This window comes from Denticeps clupeoides, chromosome 13 (genome assembly GCF_900700375.1).
Source record: "Denticeps clupeoides chromosome 13, fDenClu1.1, whole genome shotgun sequence".
In the NCBI taxonomy this organism is placed as follows: Eukaryota; Metazoa; Chordata; class Actinopteri; order Clupeiformes; family Denticipitidae; genus Denticeps; species Denticeps clupeoides.
In genome coordinates, this window is record NC_041719.1 from 373,022 (window position 1) to 397,755 (window position 24,734).

General features: G+C 49.8%; 1 protein-coding gene across 2 annotated transcripts in view; it reads right to left on the reverse strand.

Moving 5' to 3' along the window:
• Positions 1-398: 398 nt before the first annotated feature.
• The window catches only part of LOC114802376 (LHFPL tetraspan subfamily member 6 protein-like), a 27,389-nt gene continuing 3,053 nt past the window's right edge, over positions 399-24,734 (reverse strand). For both annotated transcript variants that reach the window (XM_029001229.1, XM_029001230.1), the window contains exons 3-4: positions 1,591-1,689; positions 399-834 (exon numbers count right to left, since the gene is read on the reverse strand). In XM_029001229.1, coding sequence (XP_028857062.1) covers positions 716-834; positions 1,591-1,689 — 218 coding nt within the window. In that variant the 3' untranslated portion in view covers positions 399-715. The remainder of the gene's footprint in view (positions 835-1,590; positions 1,690-24,734) is intronic.

The following is a 24,734-nucleotide window of genomic DNA, read 5'->3' on the forward strand; positions in this document are numbered from 1 at the left end:
AAAGTCAGGTGTGGAGGCCAGCTGCAGGCAATCCTGACAGTATACAGGGAATAGTGTATACAGGGAAAAGTGTATACAGGGAATAGTGTTTGCAGGAAATATTGTATGCAGGGAATAGTGTATACAGGGAATAGTGTATGCAGGAAATAGTGTATACAGGGAATAGTCTATGCCGGAAATAGTGTATACAGGGAATAGTGTATACAGGGAATAGTGTTTGCAGGAAATATTGTATGCAGGGAATAGTGTATGCAGGAAAAAGTGTATACAGGGAATAGTGTATGCAGGAAATAGTGTATACAGGGAATAGTGTATACAGGGAATAGTCTATGCCGGAAATAGTGTATACAGGGAATAGTGTATGCAGGAAATACAGGAAATGCACAGCAGATCACAAATAACTGTAATAAACAATTTATTTAATCACACTTATAACACTTATAAACAACACTGAATTGAAATTTCCTTCGTACAAAAGCGTATGCTTGTTGGATTACATTTACAGCGTATATATACGTACCTACAGAATACCGTATTATTATTCATGGAATTTTGTTGGATGGCACACTATGGAGGTTATGAAAGAAAAGAAATATTAACACTGCACAACAAAACCACTTCTCTTTTGTCCATGTCACACGAAGTCTACAACTAGAACGTCACCAGCTGGCAAGATGAGAGAAGAAAGGTTGGTATACGGAGTTTGGTCCCTGCCTCAGTACGGGTACTGCTTCTGTTTCTTCCCGGCGAAGCAGGCCAGCCCGGCGCAGAGCAGCACGGCGGCCGCCGCCCCGCCGCTCGTGCAGTAGAAGGCCCAGCCGATCTGACAGGAACCTGGACGTGGAGAGAGAGGCGGTAACTGCAGTACCATATTTTACATCTTCCCTGCACTTTACTTCTGCTGGTTTGCTCGGTATACATTATAAAGGCGGAGCCTCCATAACAGGAAGCACTCTGTCAGGCGGCGTTACGTTGACGAAACGGCTAGTTTCCAGCAGCGGGGACGAGGGGCAGAAACGAGAAGAAAATGTTCTATTTATGCGGGTGTGAAAAATGAATAAATACAGCACGCCTTTCCCCCCACATTATAATTAATAAGTCGTGATAACAGATCTTTTGATCAGAATGTATTAATTTGGCAGCGTGTGGAGGAGGCGGGACCAGGAGCCCTGGGGGTCCGTCGCAGGGCACGTTTTAATTGGCTGTCTGGTTGTCCGTACTATAAATCTAAAGACAGCTTCTCTCTTGACGGGGACGCTACTGCTGGGAACCGTCCAGGAGAACATCAAAGAGCTCCCCGGCTCGTCTTTCAACTGCGGCTCTGCTTGGGGAGCCAAAGGAACGGCAGAGAAGCCAGTTTAATGATGTTCACAGCGTGTGGAGAGATATTAGGACCTCATCGAGGCGAGGACGCCACCAAACCTCTCAAGGTTTAGGGACAGCAAGACCTAGAAAATAAGGAGGAGGTTGTGTTGTGTTCCACAAACCCTTCTTGAACCATTTCTGTAGAGAAGCATCACTGCCAAATCTCCATGAATGAAGCATCTCGCTGCCTCCACTTCCCATAGTGCACTTCAGGGACTTTCTTACCCAGCTGAAACTGTCCCGATCGGTTGTCGCACGTCTGCTGGACCTCCTCACTGTCCCAGCCCAGTGGGTAGAGGGCGCATCCCGAGGCGACGAGGAGCCCTGTATCAGCCGGAGAGACGGAGGAAGAGCGTATTAGAGAACGTGGCCGAGGTCACCGTCCTCTGGACCGGATTCCTGCACCAGCAGAATGACGACTGATGGATGAGTTTGTCACTTTGTCCCTGATCTCTGATGGCCTTACACCACACTCCGGATCTGATAGATTAACAGCAATACATCAACTCTTTCATTAAAACGCTAAATCATGGGAGACACGGTCACACTGTCTTCTGTAAATAAGACACATGTCAAGACGCAGCTCGACCTTCCAGAGGCTCTGTGATCACATCATCTGGGTTGGGTGGCGTTCGGCTGCACGGTCTGATTAACGAGCCAATGACGAGAGACGGGCGTCCGTCAATCACAGACGCATCAGGAACTGCAAACATATTCCCACGATGCATCACGGAATAAAAATATGAATCAGAAACACCTGCATGTCCTCAGTTCCAGTCCACAGTCTATTTCTTTCAAAGGTATAATCTGTATTTCTGGTGGAATGTTCTGTAATACTAAGAAGAATTAGTTCATCCTTGAGTTCAAGAGGAACATCTGTGTATTTCTGATATGTTCTAAAAAATGTCGAGGTTCACTGACTACTTGAGGGAATCTGACCACAGTTGTGAAAACAGAAAACTTTCAGCCACCAAAACTGAAACACATTAGAGTGCAAATGGCCATTTGTAAATGGAAGTATTTCAACCCAGGTTTTCTTGAGAAATAAGCCAATACAAGTATGAGATGATGAGTAGTTACCATCTAGCCTGGTTGTTATAAATGAACACCAATGAGCACCATGTTAGTCCAAATGTGGACCCTCAACATGTGGACCCTCCACCAAGCAACCGAACAACCTGCTCGGACCGTAGAACTCCTACACACACACACACACACACACACACACAGAGCATTCCAGTCGTCGTGTAAACTTCTCAACACAGGAGGCCGGAGATCCTGAACAACATTCCTCCTGCCAGGTGAGTGGACATCTGCACGGTTCCCCGAGAACATGGACCAATTGCTGCTGCTCGTTCCCATCAGGGAGAAGATGAGTTAAACATTCATGAACGCTTCTTCCTAAATGCCACTGTAACCCCTCATCCTGCTGTATCACATGACATGAGGTCGTAGGTCACAGGGAAGAGAGCGAACACGAAATGATCGCAGGAAAATCAGTCGTATTCGTGGTCAACATTCAGGAAATACACACACTGGCCACTTGGGCTGATCAATAGACTTCAATCACTGACATTTTCCCCCTTTTCTTCTGCGATGGAAATCAATACGCTCAAATTCACTGGCATTTCTCATCGTGCTGAACATCTTCTACATCATGGAAATGGAACACCGCCACGTTCCCGGCTCTCCCGCGGAGACAACTTTTCTGTGTGTTTTCCTCTTTGGGTTGTTACATAATCCACTCGCCTCCATCGAAGGCCCCGGACGAGCTGCGCGTTGCCATGCAAATGCCTCCGTACTGAATATTAAACCACAATCTCGCATTCTCTTTTAAGTCCCGGCAAGTGGCAGCTGCAGATAAAAACCGGGGGCAAAATTCCACACCGTTCAGGAAACATGAAGGTACGAGGTGACTAGGAACGTGGCCAGCTGGAGAAGTTCCCATTGTTCCCATTTTTTAAAAATAATCTGACTTCTCTACTTCTCCTAGTCTGTGGAATAAAAGGTCTCCAGAGTGAGGATGACCTGTGGCGTGATGGCACCATCGCTTCCTTCCCACCACCCCGCAGCTCATCAAGTTCCTTTCCAAATCCTGAAGAATCCCCTCCTCCACCCTGCCTGATCCAGGGGGAGGAGATTACTGAGAACAGAGGGAACCGTCCCACGCTGGTTTACGCGCCAAAACCCTGGACCTGCTCTGATGCTCAGCTCAGAAATATTGTTGCCGTGAAAAGTTCTCAGCGGTGAGAAACGACTCAAGCTTCTCTTCATTTACATTTACAGCTGTCACGGTGGCTGGACATGGCGAGGAAGAGGGACGCATACGCACGACGTCGCGAGACAGGGGTTTAATACACGGTGGACAGGACAAGGGGACCATCACCAAACAACGACCCGACTGCGAACAGACACAAACAGGGCAGCTTTATACACTCATACACAGGTGATACAATCAGGAAACATAATAACACAACAGCAACAGCATTTACCAGACGCCCGTATCCAAGGCGACTTACAACGTGCTTTCAAGTCACCATGGATGAAGAGATCAATTCCGGTTCACTAGGACCCCAACTATGAATACAATCTTTTTATTCACTCTGTTGTAGATTCTGTACACAAAGTTCGACAACAAGAAAATTACAATTTAATCTAAATGTTCTCTAAAGAGGAAGGTCTTGAGCTGCCGTGTGAAGGTGCTCAGTGACTGAGCTGGAAGTTCATTCCACCACCGAGGGGCCAAGACGGAGAAGAGTCTAGATGAGCGTCTTCCTTTTACCTTCAGAGTTGGAGGGACCAGGCGAGCAGTACTGGAGGCTCGGAGTATACCAGGTGCAGTGCGAGGTGTAATAAGGGCTGTGAGGTAGGATGGTGCTACTCCATGTTTGGCTTTGTAGGCCAGCATCAGTATCAGTATAACCTGATGCGTGCAGCTACTGGGAGCCGGTGGAGGGAGCGTAGCAGAGGGGCGGTGTGGTTACAATCAGTAGTTACAGGGACAGTCCCCCACTGGAGACACTCAGGGTTAAGTGTCTTGCTCAGGGACACGATGGTAGTAAGTGGGGTTTGAACCTGGGTCTTCTGGTTCATAGGCGAGTGTGTTACCCGCTAGGCTACGACCACCCCTGTGGTAGTTTTCCACTCCAAAAGCCTGACTTTACTTCCAGCCCTCAGACAACACGCTGTCCACAGTTCAATTAGCCGGAGGAACGTGTGGACGTCGGAGAAATGAAATACGACCAGAGCCACTTCGGATGTCAGCGGCACCATCAGGGGAAATGAAAAGTTCTCAGCGCAGCCCGCCGGCGTGCATTAGCGTGGCCTTCCTCCCATCTTACACGCGCACACCCACTGAACTTCACTTTCAGAACGCTGCGCTGCCATTGGTCTGCGAGAATCTGTTTGTTCTGGATGAAGTTGCTATGGATACCAGGGCAGCAGGGTGCTTGACATGCGTCAGTCACATCAGGGGTGGGTGGATCAGGGCAAAAAAGGAAATAAAGTTCATCAGCTTCCAGCCCTTCAGAGTTCAGGAACGTGAGAAACCAGAGTCCATCACTGGAGTCCATCAGTGGTGGCTGTCGGACCGCGGCTCCATACCTACTTCACTCTCTGTCCTAATGAGTCCCATCTCACTGGTCCCCGTGCTCAGGACCGCGGTCAACAGAGGAGGTCCTTACAGGCCTTCAGAACCCCCACCCCACCTAACCCCAAACCACGAGTCCTTCTTCGCTGGGGACGACACATCTGTAGACATCGTGGAAGAAGACGCGTCTCCTGTAGTCCTAACCGGAACATCACTAGTCGAGATCACAGTTCCTGCTTCTCTGGTTAAATGATGGTGGGAGTCAGGCAGGTTTCTACTGGAACTGATATGAAGTCTCGAAATGAATCAAAACCTCCACATCTACACAATCTCCACACACACACACACACACACACACACAATCTCCTCATATCCAACATCCCTCACCAACCTCCACACACACACAATCTCCACACACCCACCATCCCCGCACCAACCTCCACACACACACAACACCACACCAATCTCCACACACCCACCATCCCCCACCAACCTCCACACACACACAATATCCACATACACACACACACACACACACACACAATCTCCACATATCCAACATCCCTCACCAACCTCCACACACACACAATCTCCACACACCCACCATCCCTCACCAACCTCCACACACACACAATCTCCACACACACACACACACACACACACACACACACACAATCTCCACACACCCACCATCCCTCACCAACCTCCACACACACACAACACCACACCAATCTCCACACACCCACCATCCCCCACCAACCTCCACACACACACAATCTCCACACACACACACACACACACACACAATCTCCACATATCCAACATCCCTCACCAACCTCCACACACACACAATCTCCACACACCACCATCCCTCACCAACCTCCACACACACACAATCTCCACACCCACACACCACACACACACCTCTCCACACACACCATCCCTCACCAACCTCCACACACCGCACACACACCACACCAATCTCCACACACCACCATCCCCCACCCACCTCCACACCCCACAATCTCCACACACACACACCATCTCCACATATCCAACATCCCTCACCAACCTCCACACACACACCTCCACACACCCACCATCCCCTCACCAACCTCCACACACACACACCAATCTCCACACACCCACCATCCCTCACCAACCTCCACACACACACACACACACAACACCACACCAATCTCCACACACACACCATCCCCCACCAACCTCCACACACACACAATCTCCACATACACACACAATCTCCACACACCCACCATCCCTCACCAACCTCCACACACACACAATCTCCACACACACACCATCCCCCACCAACCTCCACACACACAATCTCCACATACACACACAATCTCCACACACCCACCATCCCTCACCAACCTCCACACACACACAATCTCCACACACACACCGTCCCTCACCAATATCCACACACACACTCAATCCCTCATGTATTTTTTGTTCTAGAAAAACCCTAAAGTACCTTTTTTTGTGTTTGGATGTAATTGGATTGTCGGACACAGAATAATCTGGGATTAGCGCGAGCGGAAAAGAAAACTCGGGCAGGTAAGAACTTCATCCAGTTATCTGAATGAGGGTCGTGTTACAGCGCAGACTTGTCTTTGTGTGTGTGTGTGTGTGAGTCCTTTCATGCTGTGGCTGCGAGGCGTGGTGGGAACTGTCAGTCATCCTCCAATTGGCGGGGAACGTGGGGAACGTGGGGATCCCTGCCCTGCGGTCGGCAGGCCTCACAATGCAGCTGGGGGTTCCTATTCACAAGAGCAGGAAAATGAAAGGAAGAAAGCGAGGAGGGGGATAAAAAGGGAAAACGGGAGGAGGAGAGGAATGAACTCTCCAGTCTAGAGAGTTGGACCTTTTCACGAGAAGACGGCGTATCGGAAAATAAAAGTACTCAAACCGAGGGCCAATTTAGAAAAGTATTTCATATTTAAGATGCATCCTTCAAAATGCCAGCCGACGTTCATGCACATCAATTAATTCAAACTCCACCTTTAAAATAGGAATCCGTTTTACGTTCTATATCTTTATATAGAGAGATGGGAGAGATGCAGGGCTGAAGTGGACGGGTTGGGGGTGGATTCGGTGGGAAAGTTGTGTGTGTGTGTGTGTGTGTGTGTGTGTGTGTGTGTGTCTCATCTGCGAGCCTGTTTGTTGAAGCTGAAGAAGTTTAATCTCCGCTGCCTCCACAGGAATTCTCTCCCTCCAGATTAAAAGTGTATTTATCCCACGTCCACGAGGTGAACGGGATGGTGGAGATTTCTGCAAAATCCACATAAACCTTCCTCCCAGACATCAGGCCGGAATTTTAATTTAGGGTGAAGATGAGGAAATCAATTCGTGAGAACAAAGTGACCCTCGGCCTTCAGCGAATCTCTGGGGTCGAGTCACCACCCGCAAATCCTGAGCCGCTCCGACCCACCCAATAAATATACGAATATACCTCAATCATAATCAAGATCTGCAGCAGGCAGTGCATGAAACTTGACCCCTGACCCCAAATTTGTGGAAAGGAGGGTAATTAAACATTAATAAAATTAATTAACATAAAATGTTTAAAATATCTTTTGCTTTTGTCAGAAAGAAAAAATTATCTGAACCGCTTCTGACTTATTGGAATTCCAAATTCACAGTTTACAGGTCAGAGGTCAAACCGTGTCGACAGGCCATTCCCACGGGCGCCAGCTCCACCCCCCACTGGACCTCGCCAACATCGATCCTGCGCAACACGTCAGGGCTTCCCGCCGATGGCGAGTTTATCTAAATCAGAGCCGCAATGAATCATTCAGTTTGGCGCAGGGGCCGCCGATGAATTATACCGGTAATTAAGAGGCGGGGTCACTGCACTGTGATTACTGGGGCCCATTAAAGGGCGATAAACCATGTAAAATACGGAGACTTTTCCATTTCTGCTACATGTGGATCTGCGGTACGTTTTTAGGTGGAATAAGCGGCTTAAATAAATCTTCTCTCCTGGTCAACCTGCTGCCGCTCCTCACTACAGGGTGTGAACCAGAAGACCCAGGTTCAAACCCCACTTACTACCATCGTGTCCCTGAGCAGGACACTTAACCCTGAGTGTCTCCAGGGGGGGGGGACTGTCCCTGTAACTACAGGATAAGGGCGTCTGGTAAATGCTCTAAATGTAAATGTAAAAGGAGGAGGAGAAAGGAGATCATGTGAACTGGGCTTCCTGCTCCAATAATGCTTCATTATGACTGCAAAATATTCCCATTAAAACACTGATCCCAAGTCAGTAAATCACTTTTTCATTCATTTATTTTCTTTAAGATGTCTGATGTAAATGTTGGCCAATTTTAATGCAAAATACATCAATCAAGTTAAATCCAGATAATTTATCAATTTGAATATCTCATCCTTAGGTCACTGACTTGAATCAGTGACCAGGCAGATCTTCAGAGATCAGTGAGATCTTCAGATCTGGCGATTCTCCCACGACCCCCAGACACTCCTCCCAGCATGCAGGGAAAGCTGAGACATGTCCTCCATGCTGATCCGGATCTCCCGGATTCAGGCCACCTGCTGGTGGATCCGGATCGGTTTCCTGCAGCCTGCAGCCCCCCCCCCCGCACTTCTCAGGCGGATCGATCCCGCGGGTCCCGCGGACCAAAAGCAATACGGTGTGATATTTATGCGCCCGACGGCATGTACTACTTTCCCAGCGTTGCGTGCTGTGGCCGTCATTACTGCTGCACTGTGGGAAAAATGAACCTGGCCAGCGGTGCACTGCTGAGCGCCGTGTGCATTAACGGCACGCCAAAAACACCCTGCTTTTCTCTGCCAGTCGGCCTGAGCGGGAAAATTCGTACGGCTCGGACTTGTGCACGCGCTACACAAAAATGATGACGATGACAGCAGCAGCGGCGAGGGACGAGGGACGAGGGACGAGGGCCACTCCACTTCTCCCACCAGCCTCCCATCCGAAGTTGAGACGGCCGCAGCCGCTGGGGACGGTGCGACAATCAACAATTACGTCCAATTTAAAAAGAAGATGAAAGCCGTCGTGGCCAACAGGTCATGTGACATTAAAGCAAATTTGTAAAAATTCTCCATCATTAAAACGGAATGATAATGATGAATAATTCCTGGGTTCATCATGCGGCGCTCTGATATTACGGTAATCTCCACACAGCTGTCCACCCGACCGCATCCCAGCAGCCCCCGGCCTGCCTCGCCGTCCACGAGGCTAATTAATCCCACCGCAGCCGTCCTGCGTCCAAACCTCAGCGCCTCCACGTCCCCCCAGAGGCGCGCATCACTATCAGGCCGCCGTACACACCTTCTCCCTAATTACTATCCGCCATCACCACGAGAAGTGTCACCTCAGCCGTTCCCACACCAAAGAACCCAGAAACGGCGCTTGAGACGGAGTGGAGACGTGGACACCTGGAGAAATTCCTCACCGCCGCAAACCTTCCCGCCAAATCAGAGCTCCCTGTCCCGGGCCGGCGAGGACGAGTCCCGGCTGCATGTGTGTGTTGCCTGAGGGCGTGGTGATGGATGGCAGCGGCCGCGTTGGCGACTCGGGTCACACGGATGTTCTAGTTTCGGCTGCATGCCACGATCCTCGGTACTCAACAGGGAGGGACCCGTGGACAGGGAGGGACCCATGGACAGGGGGAACGCGGAAATCCCATCGTTGTCCCCAGATTGTCCTCCTCCTGCACATCGTCCGGCGTCCCCAGAATCCTCGTACATTTGCACCGCATTCATTACCGCCCCTCCGGTCTGTGGGAACGCTGGCTCTTCGGATGGAACTTCCAACCCATCCGGAACGTCACCTCCAGTTCTCCAACTTCAGTGTAATCAGTGCCACGCCCTCAAACAGAACCCCTGTATACAGAAACCACACCACTACGGATTCGGTAATTTAACCTGGATCGTCCGCTCGCAGTCCCGTCCAATCAGAATGGAGAATTCACTTCTCTGCGTTTCTTGTTCATGGAAGAGGAACGGACTGTTACAACCAAACGAAAACGGTTGGTTGGGTTTTCTTGCCTAGAGTCAATCTGCCCCCCCACCTCACTTCAGATCAATGGCGAGATGAATGAGACCCCAAAGGCGGGGGGACACCTTGCTGAAAAGTCGAGCTGCCTGCTCTAATGGTCCATAAGTTACGAGTCGGGCAGCACTGGCTACCCCGGCGCGGCCATGAATCATTCCCAGGGGAGGCTCATACACACGTCGGGCCGTTTAATAAGAGCCACTGGGGGGGGGAAGTGGCGGCAATAAATCACAGGACGGGTAGGTGTGAGGACGTGCTGGCCGCCTGAAGTCCATCGACTGAAGTGGCCCAACATGATTCCAGACACAAAGGAGACCGGAACGACTGAGGCTCAGTGTCCGCGTCGCTGGCCGCTTTCTAACGGTGCCAAGCCCCTCACGGACGTGCGAGCTCCCCCAACATCTTAACCCAGTTATGAGGCGCCATCAAGCCCGTGTAGGGGAGTGATAAAATAGATGTTATCACTCCTGCCTCTTTGTGAAGATGCTCAACCTTGAGAAAAGCAGGCGGACTGCAGACCTGAAGTTGCCCGGATCTCCTTCTCTCGCCTGAGCGTTTCCTGCCACCAGCACCCGGCACCACCTGGCAGGTCGATTCCTTCACTCTGTCCCTCAGTCAACCTCTCTAGATCCGTGAAAGTTGTCCTCTGGGGACAGCAGGGTGACCTCCTGTACACACACCACAGTGCAGCTTCTGTCAGAAAAAAAAACCGCAGCGCGAAGTAAATCCTGCTCTGCTGACACTGCTGGTGGTCTGTGACAGGGACGGGCGTACGAGGCTCGCTGCGGGACAGAGAGAGAGAGAGAGCGTGATTGTGTAAATCCTGCCCTGCTGGCAATGCTAACAACCTGTGTGTGTGTGTGTGTGTGTGTGTGTGTGTGTGGAAGAGTTTAACACCACTCTCTGAAGAAGTCCTCTCTTGTGAATGAGATCGGGATTGTAGGGTGTTTGTGGGCGTGTCTTGCGCCCTGTACAGTGTTACCAGACATATGATAATTATTATATTTGTACCATTATTTTACCCTTTGTACAATGTATCATCAATAATTCCAAAAATCCCATAATGTACAATAATAAAAGAGTGACTTCGCCATCGGACTTTCAGAAATGAAGGGGAGAAAGCGGCCAGTTTTACAGTAACAGTAACAGTAAAGCTTCCTGTCGCTGTCGTAACGTGTAAATGATATTCTGGACTCAGCTGGAGGCGCTGTTCTGCCCCGGGGTGGTTTTTAATAAAGGTTCTGTAGGTAAAAGTTGCATTATTACACTATAATATACACAGTCTATGATAATATGTGTAATTGAAGCAGATCATTTTCAATGATCGTACAATAACTGGTACGATACTTCAACCCTTAGGATCTGGCAACACTGCTGCTGTAACAGATGAGGCATCAACACTGCGGCAATGAATCAGGCGGCGTGTGGCTCTCAGTGATGAATTAAACTTTCCCCAGTCGGCCAGACCCTGCATTAGATGTTTTATCACCGAACATTGTCGTGAAACGCCTGCCCGTTTTTACCCGAGAGCGTCGCTGAACTGAAGGGCTAAAGACTTCATTTCATAATGTGGTCGGGTCAGGTCTCTCACTCGCCAGTAATCACCATTACTTCCAGTTACAAGGGTCCTACATCATTTATACATACAGTCCAGGTCAAAAGTCTGGACACCTTCTCATTCAACGTGTTTTCTTTACCTTCATGACCATTTACGTTGGTAGATTCTCACTGAAGGCATCAAAACTATGAATGAACACATGTGGAGTTATGGACTTAACAAAAAGTGGAGACCTGACCTCCACAGTCACCGGACCTGAACCCAATCCAGATGGGAACTCCTTCAAGACTGTTGGAGAAGCATTTCAGGTGATGACCTCTTGAAGCTCATCGAGAGAATGGCAAGAGTGTGTAAAGCAGTAATCAGAGCAAAGAAACTAGAATATAAAACATGTTTTCACTTATTTCACCTTTTTTTGTTAAGTACAGAACTCCACATGTGTTCATTCATAGTTTTGATGCCTTCAGTGAGAATCTACCAACGTAAATGGTCATGAAGATGAAGAAAACACGTTGAATAAGGGTGTTCGTAGCCTAGCAGGTAACACACTAGCCTATGAACCAGAAGACCCAGGTTCAAATCCCACTTACTACCATTGTGTCCCTGAGCAAGACACTTAACCCTGAGTGTCTCCAGGGGGGGACTGTCCCTGTAACTACTGATTGTAAGTCGCTCTGGATAAGGGCGTCAGGTAAATGCTGTAAATGTTATGTAATGTAAATTGACTGAGAAGGTGTCCAGACGTTTGGCCCGTACTGTGTGTTGGATGCTGAAATTGAGAAACAGAACTGAGAACTGAGCGGAAAGTTCTTCAGAAAATATTAAACCAGAGAAAAGAAACAGACCAATAAAACAATATCCAGAAATAATAAAGGACAATCTGCCGCCCAGTAAGTGTTAAATAGGAACACATGTAAAAACTGCACCAAGGCTGCAGGTTGTCCTGCTTTAACTCCAACATTTCTGTGGTTTTGGGGTAAAACGGTCCAGCCTGTTTTTCTGTTCATGGTTTACGTCGGCGCAGGAGAACAGCTCAGCCACAGCGGTTGGCCGGGACTTACGCTCTGCTCTTTTATTTTGCCGCTTCCGTATGTTTTTGCTGTGGTATTTTTAACTCCCGAGCCTCATTTAGCTCGGCCCATCTGGTCGTTCTCTGCAGGCCTGTCTTCAGATGCTCCCGTCGCCCCGGATTCTTTCACATGTCAATACAATACGCAGAAACGCAGCCAAATAGAACATGCACGTATAACAGCACGTAAAAAACCAGGCCGTTATATTTAATGGAACAGATGACAGCAGTTGACAACTACAGCTGAAGAAGAAGCTGGAGACCAGTTCAAAGCCTTGTTATGTCTCTTTTAAGTTTATATATATATATATACAATGTAAATACAATATATATCAACGTAAATACAAAGAGTAACTACAGTCCTGAGACTGGGCCCGAGCTCTCAAACAAACAAACAAATAAATCAATAAATAAATATCTTTATTTGAGAGCTCGGGTCCAGCCTCAGGACTGTAGTTACTGTTTGTATTTACGTTGACTGTTGTTAATAAAAGTAAAAAAAGACGCACGTATAGAAATAAAGTAGCTCAGCGCATCAGTATCTTCACAGGAACCAGCTGCTGTCCAAATGAATCTCGTAATCGATTATCGTAATCGAATGGTGATACCAGTGAATTTTCACACCTCTAATAGGAACGTTGGACATTTGATGCATATTTGAGTCCAAGCATCAGTGGTGTCTCTGCTAGCGTATTACACGTGAGCGTCCTGACCCCACACATGAACTTCGTCCTGTTCTGGTTCACACCATCGTGACCTTCAGGATCTTGAGGATTTTCGCTCTGAAAGTGGTTCCTTGTCTTGTTTTTGAACCTTCCGGTGACGGTGACGGCCCACAGAACCCATTTCACTGGTTTACAGGGAATCACATCAGCAAGAATTATTCATCGGTTCACCAATCCCAACTGCCGGCAGGCAGCGAAAGTGTCTGTTAAACTGCAGACCTCAGCAGGACGTTTCAGCTGCAGAAATTCCAGCTGCTGACTGCAGGAGAAGCGGACGGTCCTGCTGCTGGACGGACGGAGAGAGCGTCACTGGGGTATTCCCAAATAAGATGACTTTTCACTCCTTCCCAGAAACACCGAGGACTTTAGGCCTGACATTTCAAGACAGATTTTCCATTTTCAGCCAAGAGGAACAGAAAGAGAGACGGGAAAGAAGACGATAAGGAAATAATACGAGACCTTTCCCACAAATATCAATATTATCAGTGACAACTTGCAGAAAACAAGTTCCTTATCAGAAAATGGCTCCTTTCAAATAAGAGAAATAAAGGAGACGCCGCCTCTGCAACGTATCATGCTGCCATATCTCACTCTGAAAATAACACCAATTTATGTGACGAGCCAATATCAGAACATGAGGTCACCTATCGCACCTACCACCAGAACAGGACAGCTGACTAGATATCTACTCACCGAGAGCTTGAATGGAATTATAATAAAGCATAATTCATAGCTGAATAAAACGATTTGCAACTCGAGAAAGGGCCATGAACAAGGTGTTTATTACAGTGAATTACGCAGCTGTAACGTAGAATCAGAAGAATTTACAGTCACTCTACAGTCAACCAATTTGTACGTTTCGATTCGGCGTCCGTCCATCCATCCATCCGCGTAACAACGTCGCGTAAAACCAGTTTTGCAACTCATTCCGGAAAGGCTGGTCACTGATAATCCGGACATGGATGACACGTGCACAGTGAAATGAAGCAGGGATTAATTTGCAGTATTATTTACGCTCCAACCGGCATGTCTGATCGTAAAAGATCATGTTACCCGGAGGACCAGAGCCTGGCAGCTCCTGGTCGGTTCCCATCTTCATTAATTCGCTCCCCTCCCCCCAGCAGTGAATTGTGGGCCGCTTGGCATGTGACACCACGCCCTTGACCCCGGATCAGCGTGGCGGCCTGGAAAGTGGTCGTAAAAAGCAGCGTGAAACACCGTGACATCAGAATCACGATCGGGTTTTAAAGAATGTGAGTGAACACGACGTCTCTGAAGCACAAGCGTATAAAACAGCGGTTCTATACACCAGATCATAAAAAAAATACACATTACTGGGATAACAGAGGTGTACATAGAGTGCAATACGGTGCTGGTGGGTAAGACACCAGAAGTCCCAGGTTCAAACCCCTCTTACTACCATCGTGTCCCTGAGCAGGACACTTAACCCTGAGTGTCTCCAGGGGGGGACTGTCCCTGTAACTACTGACTGTAAGTCGCTCTGGATAAGGACGTCGGGTAAACGCTGTAAATGTAAATGCAAGTGTGGAATGAGGCGGGAGCGCTTTATGCTGGGGACGGAGGAGGACCAGCTAGGAAGAGGAAAGGGTTCAGGAAATGTACAGGGACGTTAATTGGCAAGTCCTGAGAACATAAAGGGGTGAATTTAGATGAGACGGACCTGGTCGTGGGACTTTGGGAGGGAGGAGACGGTCCTGTACGCCTCTGGGGAACGTAGATCTCTTTTTACAGATCAATAGTCCCCTCCTTACAGGCCAGAACCAGAACTCTTCAGTGTGGGTTACAGAGCAGCAGAACGCCCAAGTCCCCGAATAAAAGCCGATCTCAGGAGAGACGAGGGGGCCAGGAAGTAATTTCAACTTCTAATTCCACCACTCCGCCTCGCCCGTCCCCGGGAGGCTCGCAGGACAACAGCGAGAGTCTCTGGACGGGAACGATTCTTTGACTGTACGGACCGTCCCTGCATGCTGCAGCATGATTAAAAGCTGCGGGTACTGACACTCTGACAGCCGGCGAAGGAGATGGAGCGCCCCGTCCCCCCTCTTCAGCGATGCTAACAGCCTCAGAGTCATGTGATGGCGGAATCGTCCCCAGGACCTTTCTATCTGCGTGAAAATTAAAAACGCAGAGTTGGTAACGTCTTATCTGCTGAGCTGCTTCAGGATTAAAGCCTGAAATATCCAGATAGAACTGGCACAGAATTCATTTCTGACACTTTATCAAGAGAAAGTGACACAACGAAATGTGTCCTCTGCATTTAGCCATCACCAGTGAGCAGTGGGCACCAGGACAGGAACCTACTGTACAATTTACCAAATACCATCTCTACAGACAAGACCTATAAGACCACAAACAGAACACAGAAGACATAATGAAAGTGACGTGATTGTCATTGGGAGACACTGCAGCACAGCACACGGTAACATGGTGAAACGTGTCCTCTGTATTTAACCACCACCCTTGGTGAGCAGTGGGCACCATGACAGGTGCCCGGGGAGCAGTGTGTGGGGACGAGACCTTCATCAAGGGGACCTCAGTGGCACCTTGGCGAACCGGCAACCTTCTGATTACGGGGCCGCTTCCTGTATGAGAATTAATGGCTGTTGAAAGTTATACACGTGTTAGTGGGATGATATCAATATGAAGAAATTAAATAGCATGTGTGGAGACCTTGATTAAGGGGACCTCAGTGGCACCTTGCCGGTTCGGGATTTGAACCCACAACTAGTCCACTTCACTACCCGCTGGGCCACCACTGCCATAACACAGTTTAAAAAGGGAGGAGCCTGCAGACGTTATTGACAGCTCGAACCCCCCCCTTCCCTGTTGGAAAGTCAGCAGCACCTTCTGAACATTCCGTGAAAACGAGGCGCAACACATAGCTGAGGAGCCCACATGTAGACGGTGCAGCGCCGCGCCTCACATTTACTTCCCTTCCCTCCTACACACTGTCTGCCCACAGCACTGCAGCGACCTGATTGGACGATCCAGGAGCGGTACGGTACGGTGAAAACCCGCAGAAAACCACAAGGGGAAAGACAAACATTTCACCTGAACTTGCTTCACTTTTTAATGGTCCTGACCTGGCCAGCTTTAAACTAGACCCTCTCCAGGCGGAGCCCATTAAATAAACCCGTTTACTCCCTTTTTAATGCAAGTTTACATCACAACAATACCCGCTTTATTCTGCATTTACCACCAACAAGAACGTCCAATTAAAGCCGTTCTTCCGTGTCGTGGAAGGACAATTCCGTACCGTCGCATGCAGAACGGGAAGATTAGCCGGAGCGTGCCGGTCGCTTCTTATTACGGGAACCCTCTCTCAGGCCGGGAGAGTGACGGGAATCCGGAATCGCGGCCCTGCCAGCAGAGGAATAATACGCTCGTCACCCCTGACATTTCATCTGGCTTTAATTTCTTCTGCCCACGTGGGGCGTCCTCGTCCCTCATCGTGAAGTGACGAGTGTCTGAAGGGGACAGGCTCTCGCCGAGTCCCACGCACGCTCCTCCTCTTCAGTCCGGCTGACTCGGAATGCCGGCGTTCCAGCTGGAGGATGAGGATGGGGCTGAGTGCTGGGGCTCGGGTTGCAGGACCTTCAGGAAACCTGAGAAACAAGGGGGCCAAGCGAAGGTGGGGGGACGATCACTTCATTTTTCCTCCTTTCACTCCTGCGTGCGGGGACTCCTGGACACCTCGAGCAACAATTACTGGCGTTTACAGCGCGTTGCACATTCCCCACGGGCCGATATTGCCGGGCGGCCTGCACGCCTCACCCCCCCGTCACCCCCTTTTCACTGATTCGTCTCCAGCAGCACATAAAAAGCGGCGCCTGCCATCATTTATATGCAGCGCGGGAAATATTTCCCTTCTGTGCGGGTTTAATGTCTCGAACCAGAACCTTCACACCGCCAGAGAACAGTGAGCCAACGCGTTTACCGCGACGCGGAGGCGGTACAGGGTGGCCATTTTTGGGGGGGAACGACAACATTATTCCCCGTCCATTCCTCCCACGGTCAAAACAGGGCTGCAGGACAAGTCCCCGTAACAATGGGAGGATTTTCCTCCACAATGTCCAGACAGGCCAACATGATCCTCACCAGATTAATAATAGAGCTGAATTCAATATGGAAATATGACCAAATACCCGGTAGTGTTGTTTTCATCAGGCAAATTTATGATGAAATATCTTTGTCAAGAAGCCTTTTTTACATGACAGAAACAAAACATGATCGTTTTATTTAATATCATTATCACTATCAACAAAATATATCATGTAAGGTTGTTGAAGACTAAAAACTTCAGTAAAAGGTCTCTTCATCTTAGTCGACAAAATCAAGACGAGATTTTATTTGCTCTTGTTGAATTGGGTTTGAATTTTTATTCAGAATTTTCTTTTTTTATTTCCCTGTCCGATCCTCTGCTGTGCAGGATTACTGGCTTTCTGTGATGTCCCTACTTATAAACGTACTTGTTAACGTATTTGAATATTTACCCCAGAAAACTGATCTTTGTGCAGATCGCGACTCGCCGTTATTCTGGATTCGTATCAGGGAGGCCTGGGCCGGATTCATTCCTTTCTCTTCTATACATAAATTACACAGCCGACGGCTTCGGCTGCATCGCATGGCCACTTTATCCAAATTCACAGCGTACACACGCCGGCTGCAGATCAGATAATATTGTCATCACAACATGTGCGCGCTGGCACTGATAAAACGGTTCATTACGGAGTCGCTGGTATATTTACCGAGTCCCACTTGGCACGCGGCGGGGCTTTAAATGCCGTTCGTCTTTGCATTTTATAGGTGAGCTGTTCTGTCCGAGGAGCACGTCCCGTGACGCGCGCTACAACTGCAATAAATGGAAGGTGCTTTTGTGTCAGAAATGGAACGTTTATGTTAAATTATGATCCATTTGACACATTTTGAAGGTGCATCACAGAAATCATTACCAAATAGTTCATTTAGCAGGAACCTGTCAAAACCCTTTTAGCTTCATCGTGAGGGATCTTGTGTCCCAGGCCCCATGTGCAGCGTGCAGACGTTGCCTGGTCAGATGATGGATGGGCGTGCAGGACCTGGAGCAGAGGACAGTGGGAACAGGGGACGGAGGCGCAGGGCCCTGACCGGAATGCCGAACGAGCGCCATTAAACCTTCGCCTAATGGGATTCCCATCACGGTGACAGAGCGGCTAATGATCAGGACTCAACTCAAGTTCCTGGGGGAGGGGACGGAGGGGACGAAGGGGACGGAGGGGGCGGGGTGGCGGGCGATCTGACAATGCACTAATTATCCTCCAGCATGACCCCCGCGTCGTCGGCTCCTCACCACTCCCGTCCCTGCCAAGTCCCGGCGCCTATATTCCAAGTTGCGGAACTGTGGTAAAAATCACCGTAAAACCCGCAGCGAAGTCAAGCCGCACGTTTGTGAGATTATCCGTCGCCAAGCATCTCAGTACAGACTAAGAGGGAAAGGTTTAAAAAGGTAACCGCCAGACCTCTGGCCTCCATTTCACCTCCTCAGCGTCCATTTTCGTATCTCAAGATATTTAAAATGCAAGAATCGCAGATCAAAGCTAATCTACGAGACCAGAAGTCCGTGTTTGCTGACTGATCAAGATTTAGGGCGAACCCCTCGATCCCCCAAATCTCAAAGTTGCCCAAGGATCCTTATTTTTCGTGGTCGTGCATGACGAACTGCCTCCAATTATGGTAAAAATGTGAAGTTGCCACTAACTTGCTGGACGTTTTCCTGACCGAACAGCGGAGAAAGCAGGAAGGAAGTCGCGGCCCTCGCAACTCGCCTCCGCGTCTATTTCTGCTCGCCAGCCGAGACCAAGCGAGCTCTCGGCGCGAAGGAGCTGTCAGGAAGACCAAAGCGGCTCCTCCAACCGGCGTAAACAGCACTCCGGCAAACAAACAAGCCGAATTATGCGCCGCCGCTCAGGCAGCAGTCTAGTGTTCCGTTTGAAGCGCTCGGTGCGGTCATTTTTGTGCCGTGGAAATTACAGCCGAGGGGGTTACTGATGCCGCGTGTGTGTTTGGTTCTTCAGCAGGATCCTCATTAGTCCGGAACCGTCTATTCCGTACCGACCCCCACGCTCGCGTTTACAAAAAGGGGGCGCACTCTGTCCAGACATGCACATCCAGTGGGGCGGAGAGACCAGGTCGGGGGCCGTTCAGGCAACCATGGCGGCCGTCATGCTGGGGAGGGAACGTGAGGAGAGCGGGGGCTGCAGAGGTGCATGATGGGAGACTCGCCGTGTTCGCGAACAGCAGGAAGAATCCTCGCTAAAAACTGAACTGAAGGACCAATAAGAAAGTGACTGAAGTGAAACGACTCAAGGCGGTGATGCAACACAAAGATCTGCAGCGTGAACGAAGAGAACGTAGAGAACGTAGAACCATGTTAAATGTTACCAGACGTCCTTATCCAGAGCGACTTACAATCAGTAGTTACAGGGACAGTCCCCCACTGGAGACACTCAGGGTTAAGTGTCCTGCTCAGGGACACGATGGTAGTAAGTGGGGTTTGAGCCTGGGTCTTCTGGTTCATAGGCGAGTGTGTTACACACTAGGCTACTAACACCCTACCTAAGTTTATGACAAAATATCTTGGTGGTCATGTGACAATAACTATAACCAAATGTCTATTCTACTCAGTACTAAACTGACTGGGTTTAATATAGATGAATTACTAAAAAAAGAGACAAAAATGCAATTGTCACGGATAATTCTGACTAAAATACGACTAAAATGCTCAGACTTGACTAGACTAAAATGAGTCTGGTCTGGACTAGAGACGGCTGTCCCCCAACTCGGACATGGAGCCTCTCGTCTCCCTCGATAATATTGGAGAGGACACCAAGCGTCGTGCTGTATAAACACACACAAATATGGTCCGAGCGGCCGGCATTCCACCGGCTGCTGGGGACGAAACGCAGAACCGCTCATGGAAATCCAACATGGAGGGCGTCCCCACGCCGTCTGCATCTCCGTTATCTCTTCATGGCCGTCAGTCACCTCGTCTCTGGCCAGCATCTCAGGTACATCTCCCTGCCATGGAGGTGGAACTGAAAGGAGAAATCTGGGCCGGAAACCAGCAGGCCCATAAGAAGCTTGGGCCCCGGGGCCCGGCGCTGGTGAAAACGCGGCCCCGGGTGCCGGGATTAGCGGCTTTCACAGCTTGGCTGTCTCCCCGAGAGAAGTGAGGAAGTGCAGAAATCACGGCGTTCCTCGGAGATCTGAGCTGAGAGGAGGAATGTGCAGCAGCTCCACCAACTACACCACCGTCCCGGCGTACAAGCTGCTGGTGGAGAGAAGTGGCCTCCATATTACCGCGCCGGCGTGGACAGCTGAGGGTCTCCTGAGGGTTGGAATCTCGCCTCCTCTGGTGAATCCAGCTCAGGTGTCGCGCTGGTAAATGTTGTCAGTTTTTACGTGTTAGAGATGCGTGCGATAAAACCGCGGTGGTCTGTCGAGATTTGGCAAAATGGCGCGTGACGGGTTTAATGCCAGAAGACGTTCCGTGCGAGTCGTGGGCATCAGGATGAAGGTGGAACCTGGTTGATGAGCCACAATGGCATTCAGTGGCAGCCAATCAGAATGCAGAAATTCTCGCTCTCCATCCGGAGTTAATCTGGTCGCCGAGGCGGAAGTAAAAAAGCCGCGAACAGAGTCGGTATTTTACCGCGTCCTGATTCGCCGCGCCGGTCCACTGATGTGCTGAATACGCCGCGGCTCTCAAAGTGCTGACAGTACGGCGGCGGCCAAAACAAAGACTAAACAAACCGACCAGGCCACTTCCTGCCTCGCCGCGACCCGCGACCAGCCTGGACAAGAGGTGTCCTAAATAGATACGGACACGTGTGGGTGGTCTTCATGCTGAAAATAATACGAATAATAAACCGAGGACCTCCTGTCCTGCACCCAGAATACAGCGTGCCGTTGGATCTCCATCCAGAGTCCTTTACAGTCCATCCTAGCGACGTCCCACCAAGCTTCAAACCACACTCACATTACAGAGACAGAGACAGGATCTCCATCCAGAGTCCTTTACAGTCCACCCCAGCGACGTCCCACCAAGCTTCAAACCACACTCACATTACAGAGACAGAGACAGGATCTCCATCCAGAGTCCTTTACAGTCCACCCCAGCGACGTCCCACCAAGCTTCAAACCACACTCACATTACAGAGACAGAGACAGGATCTCCATCCAGAGTCCTTTACAGTCCACCCCAGCGACGTCCCACCAAGCTTCAAACCACACTCACATTACAGAGACAGAGACAGGATCTCCATCCAGAGTCCTTTACAGTCCATCCCAGCTCACAGGGGGACACAGAGACGTCCCACCAAGCTTCAAACCACACTCACATTACAGAGACAGAGACAGGATCTCCATCCAGAGTCCTTTACAGTCCATCCCAGCTCACAGGGGGACACAGAGACGTCCCACCAAGCTTCAAACCACACTCACATTACAGAGACAGAGACAGGATCTCCATCCACAGTCCTTTACAGTCCATCCCAGCTCACAGGGGGACACAGAGACGTCCCACCAAGCTTCAAACCACACTCACATTACAGAGACAGAGACAGGATCTCCATCCACAGTCCTTTACAGTCCATCCCAGCTCACAGGGGGACACAGAGATGTCCCACCAAGCTTCAAACCACACTCACATTACAGAGACAGAGACAGGATCTCCATCCAGAGTCCTTTACAGTCCATCCCAGCTCACAGGGGGACACAGAGACGTCCCACCAAGCTTCAAACCACACTCACATTACAGAGACAGAGACAGGATCTCCATCCAGAGTCCTTTACAGTCCACCCCAGCGACGTCCCACCAAGCTTCAAACCACACTCACATTACAGAGACAGAGACAGGATCTCCATCCAGAGTCCTTTACAGTCCACCCCAGCGACGTCCCACCAAGCTTCAAACCACACTCACATTACAGAGACAGAGACAGGATCTCCATCCAGAGTCCTTTACAGTCCACCCCAGCGACGTCCCACCAAGCTTCAAACCACACTCACATTACAGAGACAGAGACAGGATCTCCATCCAGAGTCCTTTACAGTCCATCCCAGCGACGTCCCACCAAGCTTCAAACCACACTCACATTACAGAGACAGAGACAGGATCTCCATCCAGAGTCCTTTACAGTCCATCCCAGCTCACAGGGGGACACAGAGACGACCCACCAAGCTTCAAACCACACTCACATTACAGAGACAGAGACAGGATCTCCATCCACAGTCCTTTACAGTCCATCCCAGCTCACAGGTGGACACAGAGACGTCCCACCAAGCTTCAAACCACACTCACATTACAGAGACAGGATCTCCATCCACAGTCCTTTACAGTCCATCCCAGCGACGTCCCACCAAGCTTCAAACCACACTCACATTACAGAGACAGAGACAGGATCTCCATCCAGAGTCCTTTACAGTGCATCCCAGCTCACAGGGGGACACAGAGACATCCCACCAAGCTTCAAACCACACTCACATTACAGAGACAGAGACAGGATCTCCATCCAGAGTCCTTTACAGTCCATCCCAGCGACGTCCCACCAAGCTTCAAACCACACTCACATTACAGAGACAGAGACAGGATCTCCATCCAGAGTCCTTTACAGTGCATCCCAGCTCACAGGGGGACACAGAGACGTCCCACCAAGCTTCAAACCACACTCACATTACAGAGACAGAGACAGAGACAGGATCTCCATCCAGAGTCCTTTACAGTCCACCCCAGCGATGTCCCACCAAGCTTCAAACCACACTCACATTACAGAGACAGAGACAGGATCTCCATCCAGAGTCCTTTACAGTGCATCCCAGCTCACAGGGGGACACAGAGACGTCCCACCAAGCTTCAAACCACACTCACATTACAGAGACAGAGACAGGATCTCCATCCAGAGTCCTTTACAGTCCACCCCAGCGATGTCCCACCAAGCTTCAAACCACACTCACATTACAGAGACAGAGACAGGATCTCCATCCAGAGTCCTTTACAGTCCATCCCAGCTCACAGGGGGACACAGAGACGTCCCACCAAGCTTCAAACCACACTCACATTACAGAGACAGAGACAGGATCTCCATCCAGAGTCCTTTACAGTCCATCCCAGCGACGTCCCACCAAGCTTCAAACCACACTCACATTACAGAGACAGAGACAGAGACAGAGACAGGATCTCTGAGCTGAGGGAGAATTTACTGTGGTAACCAGGTTGACGTTGGCCAGATGTGGGTCTCTGTTCGGTGAACAGCTCTGTGTGACAGTACGGCCACCGCATGGTGTCAAAAATAACATCAAATACTGAAGAGAAAGTGAAAACCACTCAGAAAAATCAAAAAGCAGCAGCGAGCGGCGCTTCCACGCTGCTTCTATATCGCGCCGAACAACAAAGGATCTGGTGCTGAAGACAAGATGCATGCTGGGACAATTCCGAAGGTTCAAACCCCACTCGCACCCTAAATATAACATCATAGGAGTGACAGAGACACCCAAGATGCATCTGGGTGGAAGTAGCCTCTAAACCAGAACCATGGGGTGGTAAGAGCCTAGTGGGTAACACACTCGCCTATGAACCAGAAGTCCCAAACCCCACTTACTACCATCATGTCCCTGAGCAAGACACTTAACCCTGAGTGTCTCCAGGGGGGGGCTGTCCCTGTAACTACTGACTGGAAGTCACTCTGGATAATGCCCCAAACCCCTGAGCGTCTGCTGGGGGGACGGTCCCCGTCACCCTGATGGCAGGATGTAATGAGGGGACCAGTGTGGAACCTGCACGCTGCGCCGTAGGTCCGCATCACAGAGTGTGTGTGTGTGTGTGTGTGTGTGTGTTGTTGCTCCCCAGCAACCAATTTCAGCCACTTGAAAGCCATGTGAGAGGAGGAACAGTCACCTTGTCCCAACGACAACTGTCCCCGACTGTTTAAAAATGCAGATCAGTTCCGCCGGAGAGGAAATAACAGCCGCTTACATCATCCGAGACACCGCCAAACACAGAACTGGGACACCGGCGCCACGCTTACAGTTCATCAGCGGTCCCTCAGAGGAACCCCCGTTCTCCGAAACGCTCCGACCCCCGACCCCTGACCCCCGACCTCGCACGGAACCAGCGTATCAAACATTTATCAGCTTCATGGTATTCAAACATTTCAACTCCAAACATTTCATCGCTTTACCATGAATTACTTATTATTTAACATTAATTGACATTAATTGACATTAATTGACGTCAGAGGGATGGTCTCAGACACAGACTACACACACACACACACACACACACACATATTCACGTACTACTACTTACT